Below are 15,489 nucleotides of genomic sequence, written 5' to 3'. Positions count from 1 at the left end.
AACCACACCACAGTGCAGAACTGTGTATGAAAAGTAGATTGCAGTCTGCTATTTTCAGCTTTGGCATCCTCTCAGAGCAAAAAGTTTCCTCGTTCCCCCTTTCAATACCCTGGCATGATGTAAAAATCAGGTGATGTGTCTAGCAGGCTTGTAAAATAAAAGATATTCAAGCACGTTATGAAAAGTGTTCAACCACATTTGGTAATCATCATTCAGCCATTTACCACAGTAACAAAAAGGCTACAGAGAAAGACAGTTTCTTATGCAGTGTGGTTCACTGCTAACATTTTTTCTCCAGTAGATAGCTTTCAACATTAATTTCCTTTTCACATCTGTCCATACCTTTCAACATACACCATTTCTCTATGTTACAATACAGCCAGTGATGTTCTCACCGTCCTGCAAACCACAGGAAAGATCGTTTCTCCCTTAGCAAAGGCAATGTTTTTTTTGTTTGTTTTTTAACACTTACACAAATTTGTTTTAATTTCTTATCAGCTGCACAGAGTTTCACATCTGTCTATCAGTACTTTAACCAGTGAAAATGTAAATGGGGTAAAAGTCCTACACACAGATTAGGAAAGGCACTGAATGAAAGAGCTATAAAAGAAAATGCTCAAAATATGAAAGTATGATTGGCTTTTATCTTTCAAACACTACTTTCCATAAATAAACTTTATTACACTTCAATCATTATTAGATTTAATTTTTTTTCCGATAAGAAAGCAATTCACATGCTGTAACTGATTTTTATAGCTAGACAACCACAACCACCATAGCAAACATGAATACAATTGCTGAGCTTATTTAATTTCACATCCTATGAATATAATCAAGTCTGAAAAAGAAGCTGTCTTGCTAGATGTTTCCTTTTTCCAGGCTTTCAATTAACAGCAGTGGCTTGATCTTGCAAATTTGCATCTTGTCACTTCTTCCTAGTAACTAGGTCCAACCCTTTCCCAGCTTCAGTGCAATTCTTCATACATTGAAGCAACTTCTTGGGTGCCTTAGTGAGGAACTCTTTGTATCTTTGACACCTACCGAAAGTACTGTTGGTGCACAAATTCAGAGACTAGAGCTAGTCAACCAGTAATAAACTATTTGTAAGGAAATATTCATTGTTACGGGAACAGTAAGTACAGTAAACAGCTAGTGCATAGGATAGCGTGCATTACAGAATATAGCATGTTTAGAGCTGCCTTTATGTTAAGGATTTGACTAAAGCAGTGGCAGCAGTTAACTAAATGCAGTCTATTACCACAAATATGAATTACTTTACAAAATTTTCCCAGGGTAGACTTTGAAGCAGTGAATATCCTGAAAATTCAGATGGAAAGGAACTAATGTAATTGAAAAATCAGCTACCTGTGACTAAAATCTAACTGCATTGTACTGCTGTCTTTGGCACTGCATTGCCAAGGGAAGGCAGTAGACATCAAAAGAGAAATATGAAGGGTATCATGACTTATTTATCAGACCATTCACTTAAAGAACAACAACAAATGAAGAGGTTTAAAAACTTATTCCACATTTGTTTCTAAGATCCTGAAGAGGGGCAGGGGTGACGGGGCACCGAAATCAATAGCTACTCTATTCTGCGCTCAGTAGCAACATCTGGGTGCACATGCAAATTCCGAAGCCAGATGGAGCGAACCAGCTGCAGCACACAGATGAGACACTATCCCTCTGCGGAGCAGAGCGGCCACATCCCAACTGCGCGCTGGGTACAATCCACATGTTCAGCAGCCCCCGCTGCCTGGAAATAAATGAACGCGAGAACAGCTGACACACAGAAGAGCAGGGAAGAATCCTTTCTTCCCTCACCCTGGAAAATGAAAGTGAAATGTAAATACTGTTTGTCATATTACCTAGCAGTAGTTGATCTTCATGTCTACAAGCAAGACTACTATTTAACCCATACACTATTTCATTTATTGTATGTTTGGGAATCTGTTTAACATACTGCTAATTCACTTTTAATATGATCAAAATAATTTTAGCTCCAGTATTACCACTGCTTGCCTGCATCAACTAAAACCAGGAGTTCTTGCTTTTTAAACGCTACAGAGAACATTCTCATCTGAAATGCAAATACTGAACAGAAAGATTAATAAGCACTTCCTGAAAGTGAAAAATGCTGAACAAGTCAATCTAACCCAAGAATACACCTCAATAAAAAGAATTAGAACAAACATTAAGCACACACATACATAAAAATGTCAGAATAAACCACATACAAGTGCACGTAGCTATAAATTTTAATTACTTAAGACCATCCATTAAGCAACTGCTGCGAGAAATAAATGCTGTGCTGTTACAGTTGTCCACAAGGAAACTCAGCATCCATTCCATTGTGAAGTGTTTTAAACACTTTCCGACAAATCACAACCGGTAACAAGATCAGGCATTTTTTGTTGTTTTTAAAATAATGAGCAAGAGAATTCAGCTTTATGCAAGGGCACTGTTCCAATCCCAACCCAGTACTCTCAGTGGTAGTGCTGTAGACTCTAAAGCTTAATCTCATAGAGAAGCTACAGATCCTATAAGACAGTGTCAGATGTACCACAACATTGGTTTCTTTCCCCTAATGCAAAGAACTCTACCAGGTCCAAATTTTGGCAACGTGATTATGTTAAAAGCAGTTACAATGCAGAAACATCTCCCAGCTGTTTCAGGTGTTAGGTATCATTGTTACACAGCACCTTCAAGTGTACCTTGACTAATGAGACAAATTGGAGAATCAGATTCTCTCTGATAAAGCAAGCACCTGCTTTAGAAAGATGTTTATATTTCTACTTCACAGCAACACAAAACCCTATTTCCCGCCACAGCAGTAAAGTAATTTTGCAAGGCAGACAGATGCTTAAGTAAGACAGCTTTCTTCTCTGGTGTACTCCAGAGAATCAACATGTGGCCCACTTGAGGTGCTAGGTGAGATTGCAAACAACCTCAGAGCTCTCCCTTGAGATGAAAATTAATGAACTCAAAACCTCTCTGGCAGCTCTGGCTGGACTCAGCTCAGGACACCCACCTCCCCGCCCTCATGCTGCTTCTTGTTGAGAATCTGGTATAAAGTAGCAATCTCCAGTTGAAAAGCGTAAGAGGTGGCTGCTCCCAACATCTCATGAGAGTCTTTATGTTATCAAGGGTGCAATAGACTTATGAGAGTATGTAGAGATGTACTGACCTCTGAAACACTCTGCTGGCACAGATCCTTACCAGTAATGATACTGCACATCACAAATTCAATCTCCACTTCAGAAGAAATAACTACAAGGCTGAACCAGCACTTCAGGTAAATACTTTGTGAATTCCTATGCCAGCAAGTACCACCAGAAAAACAGGGACTGCTTAGCAGAAGTTTTTCATAAGTTTAAGAGAAATTAGAGTTGTAGACTCTAATCTGACTATAGATGTGCGCTGCTCCCAGGGGTCAGGCATTTCTGAATGTTATGAATAAACTGCAGGCAAGGCTGGAGTACATAAACATACACACAAACATCTTCATCACATCTGCCAAGAAAGCAGAGTGAGAATGCAGTCAGCATCACGAGAGCTGAAAATCATTTCACGTTGCGAGAGCACGTGTGTTCTTACAAAAGAGCCCATGTCTATTAGCTGTTATACCTTCCAAGGACAGAACAGACTATTTTAACTGATAACAGATATTATCAATTTTAACCATCATCCAACACAAACACCACTCATCTCCTACAGAACACACAGCATTCCTGTTGTTTGTTTCCTACCCGTTTAGGTAAGAGTGCACACAGGTTTGTAATGCATGTTAAGCAACAGTCCTGAACAAAGTTTGTCACAGCATTACAGCACCTACCGGGGGAGAAACTCCACAGCTGGTAGGCTGGAGGGAAGAGAAGGAGATATTTCTTCTATTAGATGAATTTTAAAATAAATGTACAACTCTAGAGAGGTTGGAATGATGGAAGTCTGGCAAAGATTAATTGGTAAGATAGCCAGTGAGGGAGCTGGTGGACTTCCCCATAACTATCAAACACAGGATGGAAACAAACAAGCCTAGAATGGCACTAAAATACCTTCCTCCTTCTTTTCCCCCCCCACACCAAGGGAAAAGCCTGAAGGAGACTGAAAGATGTCCATTTACCATGAAGACTGAAAGGCTATTTTGGAGTCTGAGATTAATATTAGAAATAAGAGAATGTCTATTCTCAGAAATTATTAAAGTGACAGTAAGTGCTAATAAAGTTTTTTTCCATCTTTTCTTGCAATTTTGCTGTGACAAAAAAAAAAAAAAAAGAACGTAGACCCAGCAAGAATCCTTAGTTATTTTAAAAAAGTAACATTTAGGTAAGATCAGATACAACAGTTTCATCTCCTTGTCTAGGAATCGGGTTTGTTTTGAAGCCACTGCTTGTTAGCTCAATTACAAGGCTTTACTTCACTTTCAGGTCCACTATAGTTCTACATGCAACAAGTATTTGCAGGTGTGAGTCTCCTTGCATAACAGACATTTAAGACACTTAAGCCTTGAGATATCATGGTAGACCACCTCCCAAAACTGTATTTTTGAAATACAAGTTGCCCGTAATATAAATGCAAGCTTTTTACCATCTACATAGGCAACAGAATATTCTTGTGAATCACTTTTTGAAGGACCTCTTCAAATACTATGTAATCACACATATACATTTCCCAAGTAAGTCATTTCCACAGCTACATTATTCTGTGTGATACATGCACATAGGTAGCCTCACCCACGTACCGTTCATTACAGCTAATGTCAAACTTGGGCTAAGTTTTCATTCTGAAATGACCTTCAGATTTTAGAGAATGAAGAGTTATGAAAGACAGCTGAAGTTGCATTGGTAATAACAGAGCTGAGTGGGCAGCCACATCTCATGAGAAAGAAGGCACTCTACAGTAACCGATACCAATGCCCCTTCTCTAAACTTGAAGAAATTGTACATAGATAAGCTTACATTTACACTGAAGTAAATAAGTCTACATAATGTTTTTTTAATATGCAAAAATATTAGTTATCTTCTTTTGCATTCGATTCTACTTTCTCAGTACTTTCTGAAAAATGATTAAATGGCTCACAAAGGTCTTATGAGTTTGTGTGCCACCAGATACAACATTCAGTACTTAAATTTGGTCCAATGTAAGTTTCTGCAACTAGTAGAGTTTAACTTGGACCACAGTTGCTGCTGTTCTGTACAAACCTATTTATATGAACAGAGCAGAGAGCCAAAACGGTTGCTTTGTAATTACTTCAGGCATGTTTGAATCCAGGAGGGAAACTGTTTTAATTTATTTTCCCCTGGAACACTACAAAGTTCCACTACAGCTTTACAGTGTAACCAGGCGTATCAAGAAAGAGCCTTCATTTACCTAAAAAAAGATCAAATTATACTACTGAATTGTTCTTCTATTTCTCCGCTTCAGCCTGAATGCACTGAAATGTTTGAAAATACTGTTTGAGAATTTGTCATCTATAGTGTCAGAGACATTTTGGCAGAAAAAGAAAGTCTTGTTGAGGGCAAAATTCAGTCAAGATGACTGTAAAATCTAATCCACACCTTTGAATTTGGACTGAATATCCATCACTTAAACATCTTGTAAATGACCCAATTTGTTTATATGGCCCTGTAGCTTTTTATGACTTTTCCATAAAGAAGTTATTACATCCATTCCTTTTATTTTGTTTGAGAGCGTTTGAATGAGCCCCAGAACCACAAGCAAGTGAAACAGACTCTCTGCAGATGGAAGTGGCCTCATATAATTCACCACTACCGGTAAAAGAGTCAGAACAACACTTTCAGTTTGGAAATGCCATACCTTCACACACAGCAGAAGAATTTCCTGTGCCATATGTCTTTTTTAAGTGTTTAACTATTGTATAAAAATGCACGCTGGTTTCCTGTCCATCAGAGGAGGAACACAGAGCCACTAGGACTTGGGTCTCCCTTTGCTTTCACCAGGCATGAAAGCAGTCAGACAGTTTCAACATCGTGAAATAAACTGAGTGGGGGAAACAAGCGAAGCTTCCCAAATAACAGCTTAATAACAGACGGGAATTTTCTGGGAAAGACCAAAGCCAAAGATTAAGATCACCAATAGCATTATCCATTATTTCACAAAACAGAACCTCTTCCAGCAAAGTCATTTCCCCACCTCATGGGCTTTTAAACAAATGACACTTAAAAGGCAACAGAGAGATTAACAGGACTGGATTAACATGGGAGGTATGGCCAAAGCTTCTCCAAGAACATTTTTCCAGCTTACTCTTCAAATATAACACTCCCTGGTATTTTACACCTGGACTTTCCCCTGACAGAAATTTACTGCTTTGCTGATGATACGTGCCAAACCAAGTAATGGTTTAAAGCTGTAGAGTACCAAAAACTACAAGAAGGGCACTACTCCTGCACTTTCTAGTGCCTGGACCAAGTCTGAAGACAATTTATCGGATTACAGGACCAACTCACTCATTAACTGCAGCATTTGACCTCCTGTATCACTGGCATCTCCCAAACAGTTTTATGTAATTTATTACCAACTCATAATAAGAATATGATTGCAAAAGCAATACAAAACAAGACTAGAAGTACAGGAAACACAAGCAGCAGTGTTTCCTTTTACCAAGATATCTTTTGCTTTCTGCAAGACAGGCTTCACATTTCAAGAACAGCTGAGTAAGGGTGACATGGGAGTTTCAATCCAGCATCTGAAGTTATCACAGGCTACGCCACTCTCCCTCACTCCCAGAAGGCCTGTAGTGCTGTAGGTCCCCTACAGGAGGTCTCCTTACAACAGCTACCCAGCTAGCAGCACCTTTCACCCAAAAACCTTGAGCCACATGTCCCATGGTGAGGCCAGCAGGGAACACGGCCTACACCCCACCACCACCTGGCCAACCTCGGCATGTACCGTGCCATACTCAGAGCATCAAGTGCAATGGTGCTCGGGCAGAGCTACATCTGGATGCTGTTTTAATACAATCGATAACCAGTTTTCACAAACTCAACAAGTCTTCTGAACTCTTAAGACAGACAGGCCTTGCTAACCTTGATTCAGAAGGCCTCAAGTATCCAAGACCAAGGAATTAGTTGGGCTGTCTCCTTCACATCAACGTTTTTAATACTATTTATACTCTCCGTGTACAAGACTTTCTCCATAAGGGTCTAGCAATCTTTCCGGCCTTCTCCCTTCTTACCCATCCCACCAACTTGCGTAGAAACTGGTTAGGTTATGAAAACATGTAGAGGTGCTACTGTACACAAGCTAAGTAAGATGGGTATCTTCACATAAAGAAAAACTGCTTAGCGTGCTGTAGGATGACAAAATCAACCGCAGATAACACAGTAACAGTGGAGATTTATAAAATCTCGGCACGAGGATGTTCAGAAAAAAGATCAGAAGACAGATGAACCCTAAGGCTAGGATGTCTGTGGATGGAGGCATGAATAATGTTTCCTGATGTTGCCACCTTACAATAATATCCTACGATCTAACTAAGCCTCTAGGAAGCATGACGTTTATATTTTAGCTTCACAGTAGCACATTACAAATTTTCTCTCAGCTACTTGAAAAATGCATTTCACATTCAAACACAAGCTACACAAGCTTTCCAAAAAGAATGCAGTTTCTCATTTCTCAGTTGATTTCTCAGAAACTCCTAAAGAACTAATCACTCACACAGATACGTAAGTGCTACAACATCAACGGCAGTTCTACATATTAGCACTACATTAGCACTACACAGGTAGTGCTAATCACGTTTTGTTATGCAACTCTGAAGAAGTCCTACATGTTTCCTCTAAAATCTATTCCTGTACAGGACAATTTCTAAGAAACTTGCACACTGGGAAGTGTACTTTCCATGACACACATTTTGCAACTAAAAGCAAAAGCACAGCTCTCTATTAAAGCAAAGGGCTATCTGTAAAGCAATTTACTTCCAGTGAAGGGAAGCAAGCTTGGACAGCATGTGCTCTTTCTAGTAATCAGGAACTGCTAGGCACAGCAAAAACTAGAAGAAGCAACTACCCAACAGCAACAAGAACCCCAAAACCACCCAGCTATAATGCAAAACCACTGCTGTAGGGTGCAAACCGCTACTTTGCTATTACTTGTTGACTATGTAATAATTAGATTCAAAGGGTTTGGATAATGTCTGGCCTCTATAAAAGATGTTATGTTTATATGAAGACAAAGTCCAACATAACACCTTTGGTTGTATAGCTGCCACTTTCTCAAGTTATATCCTGTGCTATTTCTCTCTTATAAAACACCATATATGACTGAAAGAAACTAAAAACCCCAAAACAATGCTACAAGGCCTTAAAATCTCTTCTGCAAACCTAATAAGAAATAGTTACTGCAAAAAAATGGATTTTCCATGTTTCTCCCTTAAAATTAAACTCAAAATATTTAACAAACATAAAGAAAGGCAAGAATGCATACATATCTGGGACAAGTAGCAAATGGTCTGTACCTTTAATACCTTCTCTTTTATCTACAAGACAAAAATGAGAAAAGCAGCAGGACTAAAGAGCAGTTCCGAGCAGGATTCTGCCAAGCACCAGGCAATATGCCAAAAGGCAACTAGAAGGCACAAACCTGTTTTTAAAACCATCTTGCACTGCAATTTATCACAGTGTTGAAGAACTTCTCTAATTTGCCACAATCTTTTGCTTAAAGTCAAAAGAGGATGTGGTACAATTCTTCACTCTCCAGGAAAAGAGCTTTAAAACATTTCAAAACAAGTCTTGGATTAAACAGAAATAGATTAAACTTAGGACAAATTGCATCACTACCATGTTTCCCTTTAGATGATGTGTTCATATTTTCTTCTTCCTTTTCTTCTCAAAACAAAGGAAATTTCTCCTACCCAGCAGTACTGGCATTCATCAATTCAGCTAGACTCAGCAGTAGTGGCATTGATTCCCACTGCTTTCAAGTACGCTCTTTTGTCAGAGATAATTTTACAGTCAAATTAAGCAAAAGCACTGACATTCTCACCTCCAAGAACTGAATGAACTGCATCCCTCAGACATAAACATGCTCTTTCAGGTGTTGAAGCCTGAGTTAAATGATCTTCACCAGAAACTCCAAGTCATGATTCTGTGCCTGTCCATGAATTAACTGCAAGCTCCTTTGAAGATGCTCAAACAAACAGGGGAATCCTCCAGGTGGTTGTGAGGCCACGCACAAGCTGAGGAAAAAACAGAAGGCCCCTCTGGCCCACCAGCGCTTTGCTGAATTCTATTTGTATCCATCAAGTCTTCCCAGGTACAAACTAAGATAGGCATGTCTCAACCTCCAGCTCCAGCATCATTTTTCTTTTTGAATGGACAGCAGCACCTCTCATGTGAGGAGAGGCTGAGAGAGCTGGGCTTGCTCAGCCTGGGGAAGAGGAGGCTTAGGAAGGATCCCATCAATGTCTATAAATGCCTGCACGGGACATTAAAAAACAAAGACAACGGAGACAGGTTCTTTTCAGCACAAGCTGGAACAGAAGAGGTTCCCTGTGAACACCAGGCAGCACTTCTGTACTGCGCAGGTGACTGAGCACTGGCACAGGCTGCCCAGAGAGGTGGTGGAGTCTCCTCCTTGGAGATCTTCAGAAGCCACCTGGACATGGTCCTGGGCACCCTGCTCTGGGTGGCCCTGCTTGAACAGGGGCTGGACCAGGTGGCCTCCTGAGGTCCCTTTCCAACTCAGCCATTCTGTGATTCTCACCTGAAACTGACTGCAGGAAAATTAACTTTTGTAAGTAGTTGGTTCTGGTGAACTGCTAACTGACCTCAGTTTTTTGGTCTTTTGAAGGCATTCATTGCTACTTTCTAAACATACATGACACATAAGCTATACTGTCCACTTCTTATAGCACCTGATTTTACATTATCTTATCTAAAAGACATCCTCATATTTCTCACAGAAGTTCTAACACCCGATGCCTGTAGCTTAGTAAAGTTATTGTGGACATTTATCACATCTTTCCTAAGACAGCCAAGAGAACAGAATTTAGATTCACCTACCATCTCACGTTGTAATCAAGTCTGGAGTAAACTAGTAGCATCACATAAGCAGGTACACTCAGGCCCCTAGAGTTAAGTCATTCATATAAAGCACTCCATCAGTAGCTCCCTCAGACATTGCTGAAACTACAGAAACAGACCGAAGATAATACACAAACATACTATTGAAAAATAGAATGAGTAGTAAGAACTATAATAGAAAGATGAAATAAGTAAACCATCCAAGTAATAAGATTCAATATACAAGAGAATGAGATTTATTCCTCAAAAGAAACTGAGAACTATTTTTCACAACTCCTTACTGCAATATGGAAAAAGGGTAATAAATATGCCAGATAGCCATAAGAGTACTGACAAAGCCACCTAAGTCTGAAAATCCATTCAAGCATAATCTGTTTTTCAACACAAGAACTGTGGAAGTCAAATCCATACCGTTACCTGGGAGCCATCACTACACGCACCACTTACTACTACTACTCCAGTTTCCAGAAGATGGTTGCATAAACTCCTTTGATCCTCCAGATGAATATTTACTCAGTTGAATAATAAAGACATTAAAGATAAATACTTTTTTCAACAAAATCATATAAACTCCCTTACTGTCGAGCCAAGTTTACAAATAAACCTTTTCTTGAAGGAACTCTGACCATCACAGAGGTCCAACAAAAACAAAGGAGGTAGTTTTAAGTGGTTTCCAATGGAGCTATACCAGCCCCACAACAACCATCACATTGAACTCTCAGAAGGTAGCAGCAAAAGACTGTGTTCTAAGTTTATCTAATTTAGAAGTACAAAGAAATATTTGTCCTAGGAAATTGCCACCCAAAACGTCATGCACTGTGCAAGAGAAACAAGAGAACTTATGTCTGCATTTAGCAAATATATCCAATTGAGTCAAACCTTAATTCTGAAGTTAACACTCATTTAGCCAATAAATAAAAAAGCCTCCAATTATGAAAAAAGAAGTCCTTAGGCACATGCTTACCTTCTATAACACAAGTAGTCCCATTGATTTAATAACAGGCCATAGACATCTTTGGTATCACCTTGAACCAACAGCTACGGCACCCCTGAGTACAGCCCAACAACACTGTAATCCATTCTACAGCAAAACTTCTCGGCCGTTTAGCAGTTTTACAAGTAGAGGACAGAATTTTTATTTGTAGACTGTGAGTGGAAAAGCTCCCTCTCTCCTGACCAAAGATTATTTGGCATGCGAACAGCAATATCTCATTCTCAAACTCCAGGGAGTTTTAACCTGCCTCTAGCTAAAAGCTATACAATCTTCAGATTGCAGTACAGTGTAAAAATCACTCTAATTAAACCAAGTAAGAACTGGTTTGACCAGTGTTACTGATCCCCCAAATAATTAAAGTCAGTTAAAAAAAGTCAGGAGTTGGTATTTAATTGTACCTAAACTTGTACTAATATTTGAGAAAAGTTTTGTGGTTGAACAATGAGAAAACAAACTTCAAGTAAACTACAACAATAACCTGGATTGTCTGCAAGTATGAACTACCACAGAATACAGTTTCAGCACACTTTTAATTTCTCCTGGATTTGCATTTATTATAAGACGCAGTGACGGTATCTTAGAGCATGCCAAATCACATTGCAAACCAGTTGAAGCCTGACCCAAGGCAGCTGCATTTCTGATGCACGTGAAGAGAATCCAGCTTGTGCTGCCACGTACACTTACACCCATTTACACAAGTCCTGCTTCCAAGCGGCACGATCTACCTTCGGCACTTCATCGCTGGACTCCCACTGCTGGGCCCCGGCGCCCTGTGAAGGCCCAGCTGCATTACCAAGCACCAGGCCTCCTATGGAAGGAGGACCGCATAGCAGGTTTCCTCCCAGTCCTGACAAAGTTAAAGCAAAACAAGGGTAGTTCTATGCATCTTGAGATGCTTCAGTCGCACATCACATGTGTTGGTGTGAATGGACCGCAGCATTACAAGATTTGAGCACATTAGTGCCAAGCCCTTTTTGTCACAAACCAGTGCCCCAAATGTCAGGTAAGTTGGGTGGGGGGTGAGGGAGTCATTTCTCCTCTCACACAGAGCAGATAATTTCCTGTACTGCGCACAGAGTCTGATTGGTTTCCTGCCAGAACAGCCGGGTCTCCGGGTCTTTTGATCACTTTCCTCTGGCCCTGCACAGTTGCTCTGATTAGAGATTGATCCCGGTGCTGCTCTTTGATCAGCTGTGCTGGCAGCCCACAGGTGCCATATATCATCACATTAGCAGGCCACAGCAGCATTAAGCCCTCCTGCTAGATTTGCTAGCACGTTGTGTGTCCTATTAATTCATAAAATGCTTGCAGAGGTCCCCAGGTCTTTGCTTTCTATTAAAGACATGACGTACAATGCTTTTATCAGGGGAGTCCCAAGTTCAAAGTTGACAGAACTGGTCTTAAGTCTGTGTTTTTGCTGTGTTTCATTACTGTTCACAGAAGTTTGAGCTCTCCCAGCTTCTCCTTTTGTGTTGACTGTGCCCAGGCATACAGCTCATTCTAGCTGACATGCAAAATACAAATAGTATTTTCCCCCTTAAGTTAAGCTCCATGGTTTCCGTGAGTGTGTGCTAACGGCCTTTACTTTAGATATTTTACACGAAGCATGGTTTCACGCGGTATATAACGTTTCATTTTGTGAAATACCCTTTAAAATGACTCCGTAATAGTCAATCAAGAGGAGAGGCGCTTAAAAACCTGAACACCGTAAATCACACGGAGTTCAGAGGCTAAGCAAATCACACCCCCCGAAGCTGCCCGTGCTGCATGAAAGGCTCCTTTCTCCAGCCAGGGAGGGGGGAGCTGCTGTCTGAGAGTTCCCCAAACACCCCAGGTACTCCCGGGAGAGGCTCCCGCTCCCCAGGCAGCTCCTCTCCAGCCCGCACCACAACTCCCCGCTCACCCACACACAGCACCGGCCCCGGCCGGGCTTCCCGGGGGCAGCAGAGCCGCTGCCACCACCCCTCCACCGCCGGAGCCCCACGCTCCGCGGGGCTCCGCACCGCGCCCCCCCCCCTCCCCGAAGGGCTCCGTTACCGTTCTGCTCCTTGGCGCCGGACAAGGCGAACTTGCTGCTGAGGTCGGACTCCGCGGCGGCCCCCTGCCTCCGACCGGCCAGGGCAGACGTGAGCAGGAGCAGCCCGAGGAGGAGCATTGGGCCGGCGGGGCGCGGGGCTGCGCGCAGCGGGCGCTGGCGGAGCGGCACCGGGGGCCGGGCGTCTCTCAGCAGCGCCGGGCGCGGGGGAGAAGGCGGCACCGAGCCTGCTCCGGCGGCAGAGAGCTGCAGGGTAGTCTCCACATAATCCCATCCAAAACTTTTTCCTAGAGCCCTTCTCTGCGTCTCCAGGTTTTGTTTTTCTTGGGCTTTTTTTTTTTTTCAAAAAAAAAAAAAAAAAAAAAAAGGATCAAAGCAAAACCTGGACCCAACCCAAGCTTCCCGAGGACTAAACAACTCGGGGCCGGAGGAGCCGGGACGAGCGGCGGGGCCGCTGCCGCCGCCGAGGAGCGCGCACCTGTCACCGGCCGCCGGGCAGGGACGGCTCCCGCCCCGCCGCGGGGCCGGGCCGGGCTCTCGGCCGCCGGCTCCCCCCCGCTGACCGCCGCCGGGACACGCTGCGGGACACCCGGCGCGGCGCCGGCGCCCCCGGGAAGTCGCGGCGGGGCAAGCAGCCGGCACAGGCGAGCGGGGAGGCTCCGCCGGGCGCCCGTCCTGCCGCCGCGGAGCCCCCTCCGCACCTCTCTCCCGAACTCCCTTTCCCAGGAGCCCTCTCCCTAAACTCCTCCCTTCGGTCCCGTCCACCCGCCCCCCCCCCCCCCAGCTTTAAACTCCTCTCCCGCGTCCTGCTCGCTCCCCACCTTCGCCCGCCCCCGGCCCGCCAGCCGGGGCAGCCCGTCACGGCCCGGGGGGAGGACGAGCCCTCGGGCCGAGCCGAGCCGGCCCCCGCCGCTGCCCCCTGCCCGCGGCCGGCTGGCGGCACGACAGGTGCCGGGGCTCCGCGCACAGCCGGCTGCTCGCGGCTCGGGCCTGCCTAAACGCCAGGCCCCGAGGCCAGGAGCCGGGGTCTGCGCCGTGCCGCCCGGCCCCCGGCCTCGGTAACCGGGGCGAGAGGCTCCGCTGAGCTGCCCGGGGCTGTCTGCCGGGAGGTGGTACTGCGGGGCTGGGGGTCCTGCAGCCCTAGGATCTGGCGGTCCTGCAGGTTCTTGCAGCCCTAAGATCTGGTACTGGGTTAAACATCTCGTACAGAGCGCTCCCTTGATCCTGGGAAGTGAAACACGAAGGGAATGTTTTCAAAAGACTCTGGGTGCAGATGATTTCTCTTCTGACAGAAGCTGTGGATTGAGCTACCTTCTAGTGAGACCTGTAGTGCCCAAGTAAACAACAGAGCTGCTGCCTTCTTCTCTTTGGCACTTTACAGCTCGCTCTCCTTTGCTGAAGTGCTGTGTAGCACACTGTCTGCTTTACTGTATTTGTAAACCAGACAGGGTCTGTTTTGGTCTTTGTTTCCACTTGGCTTCAGAAGTCAGAACTGAGCTCACAGCAAGGGGTATCCCCCCATAACCACTAGCGAGGACTCAAGCACTGATGACATGAACCAACCATTAAGACAGTGTTCAAACATCCTTGCTGGAGCTGGCAACCTCTCCAGTTGGTTTGGACTCGGGTTTGAACCGTGACTACGTGATGGGTCAGGGTAACAGGGCTGCATGCTAACTAGATACCGTCACGGCAAGAGAAGCGATAGGAAGGATGAGTCTTTTTCTCTCAGCCGAGAAGTCCTGGCAGTGTTTTTTAATAGTGACTTCAGCCCCCATAGCTATGAGGTAGTTTTGGGGACAGACGGGAAGATCTGTGTAGCCATGGTCTCACTGTCAGCAAAAGACACGGAAGAGAAACTGAGTCTGCACTACTGGAGTCTTGAGTACACACTACGTAGATGTCTTATCCTTTGACCCGGCTCTTTCCATTATATAACTGAGCTGTTTCTTTGCCTCAGCCAAAGTAACCCTTGAGACAGTGATAAACATCCCCTCTGTTCCTAATAAGTGACATATTTCTAGTAGCAACTGAAAGCTGTCCAGCCAAGCTGGGCTGTGTTCTGAAAGGCAGGCTTGGAGCATACCATAAATAGCAACCCTTCCCTTACAGAGCGTGAAGAAATAAAGTGACTGCACAAAACAGGCTAGGCAGTTAATTTTTTTTATTATTATTATTGTTGTCATTAGTAATTTTTTGGCTGTCATTGCTGTCATTTTAAAATGGAAAGAAAAACAAAAAGTACTGCTTTCCAGGTCTTCTAAACTGATGATTACAAGTAGTGCTTCTTGTAATCAAGTAAATAAAGTGTTGCACTGTAACTTAACCTTCATTGCCTGATGATTTTATGGCTGCTTGTTTTCTTTTCTTTTTTTTTTTTTTTCTTTTAATTTCAGGGGATTGATGATGAGTTTCCT

General features: G+C 43.4%; 1 protein-coding gene across 1 annotated transcript in view; it reads right to left on the bottom strand.

The window, feature by feature from the left end:
* The window catches only part of PDGFC (platelet derived growth factor C), a 120,503-nt gene extending 106,880 nt beyond the window's left edge, over positions 1-13,623 (bottom strand). Inside the window, exon 1 of the mRNA XM_035548624.2 lies at positions 13,075-13,623. Coding sequence (XP_035404517.1) covers positions 13,075-13,192 — 118 coding nt within the window. The 5' untranslated portion in view covers positions 13,193-13,623. The remainder of the gene's footprint in view (positions 1-13,074) is intronic.
* Positions 13,624-15,489: the final 1,866 nt, after the last annotated feature.

The sequence above is a fragment of the Cygnus atratus genome, chromosome 4 (assembly GCF_013377495.2).
Source record: "Cygnus atratus isolate AKBS03 ecotype Queensland, Australia chromosome 4, CAtr_DNAZoo_HiC_assembly, whole genome shotgun sequence".
In the NCBI taxonomy this organism is placed as follows: domain Eukaryota; kingdom Metazoa; phylum Chordata; class Aves; order Anseriformes; family Anatidae; genus Cygnus; species Cygnus atratus.
This window is presented reverse-complemented; position numbering and strand designations above follow the sequence as displayed.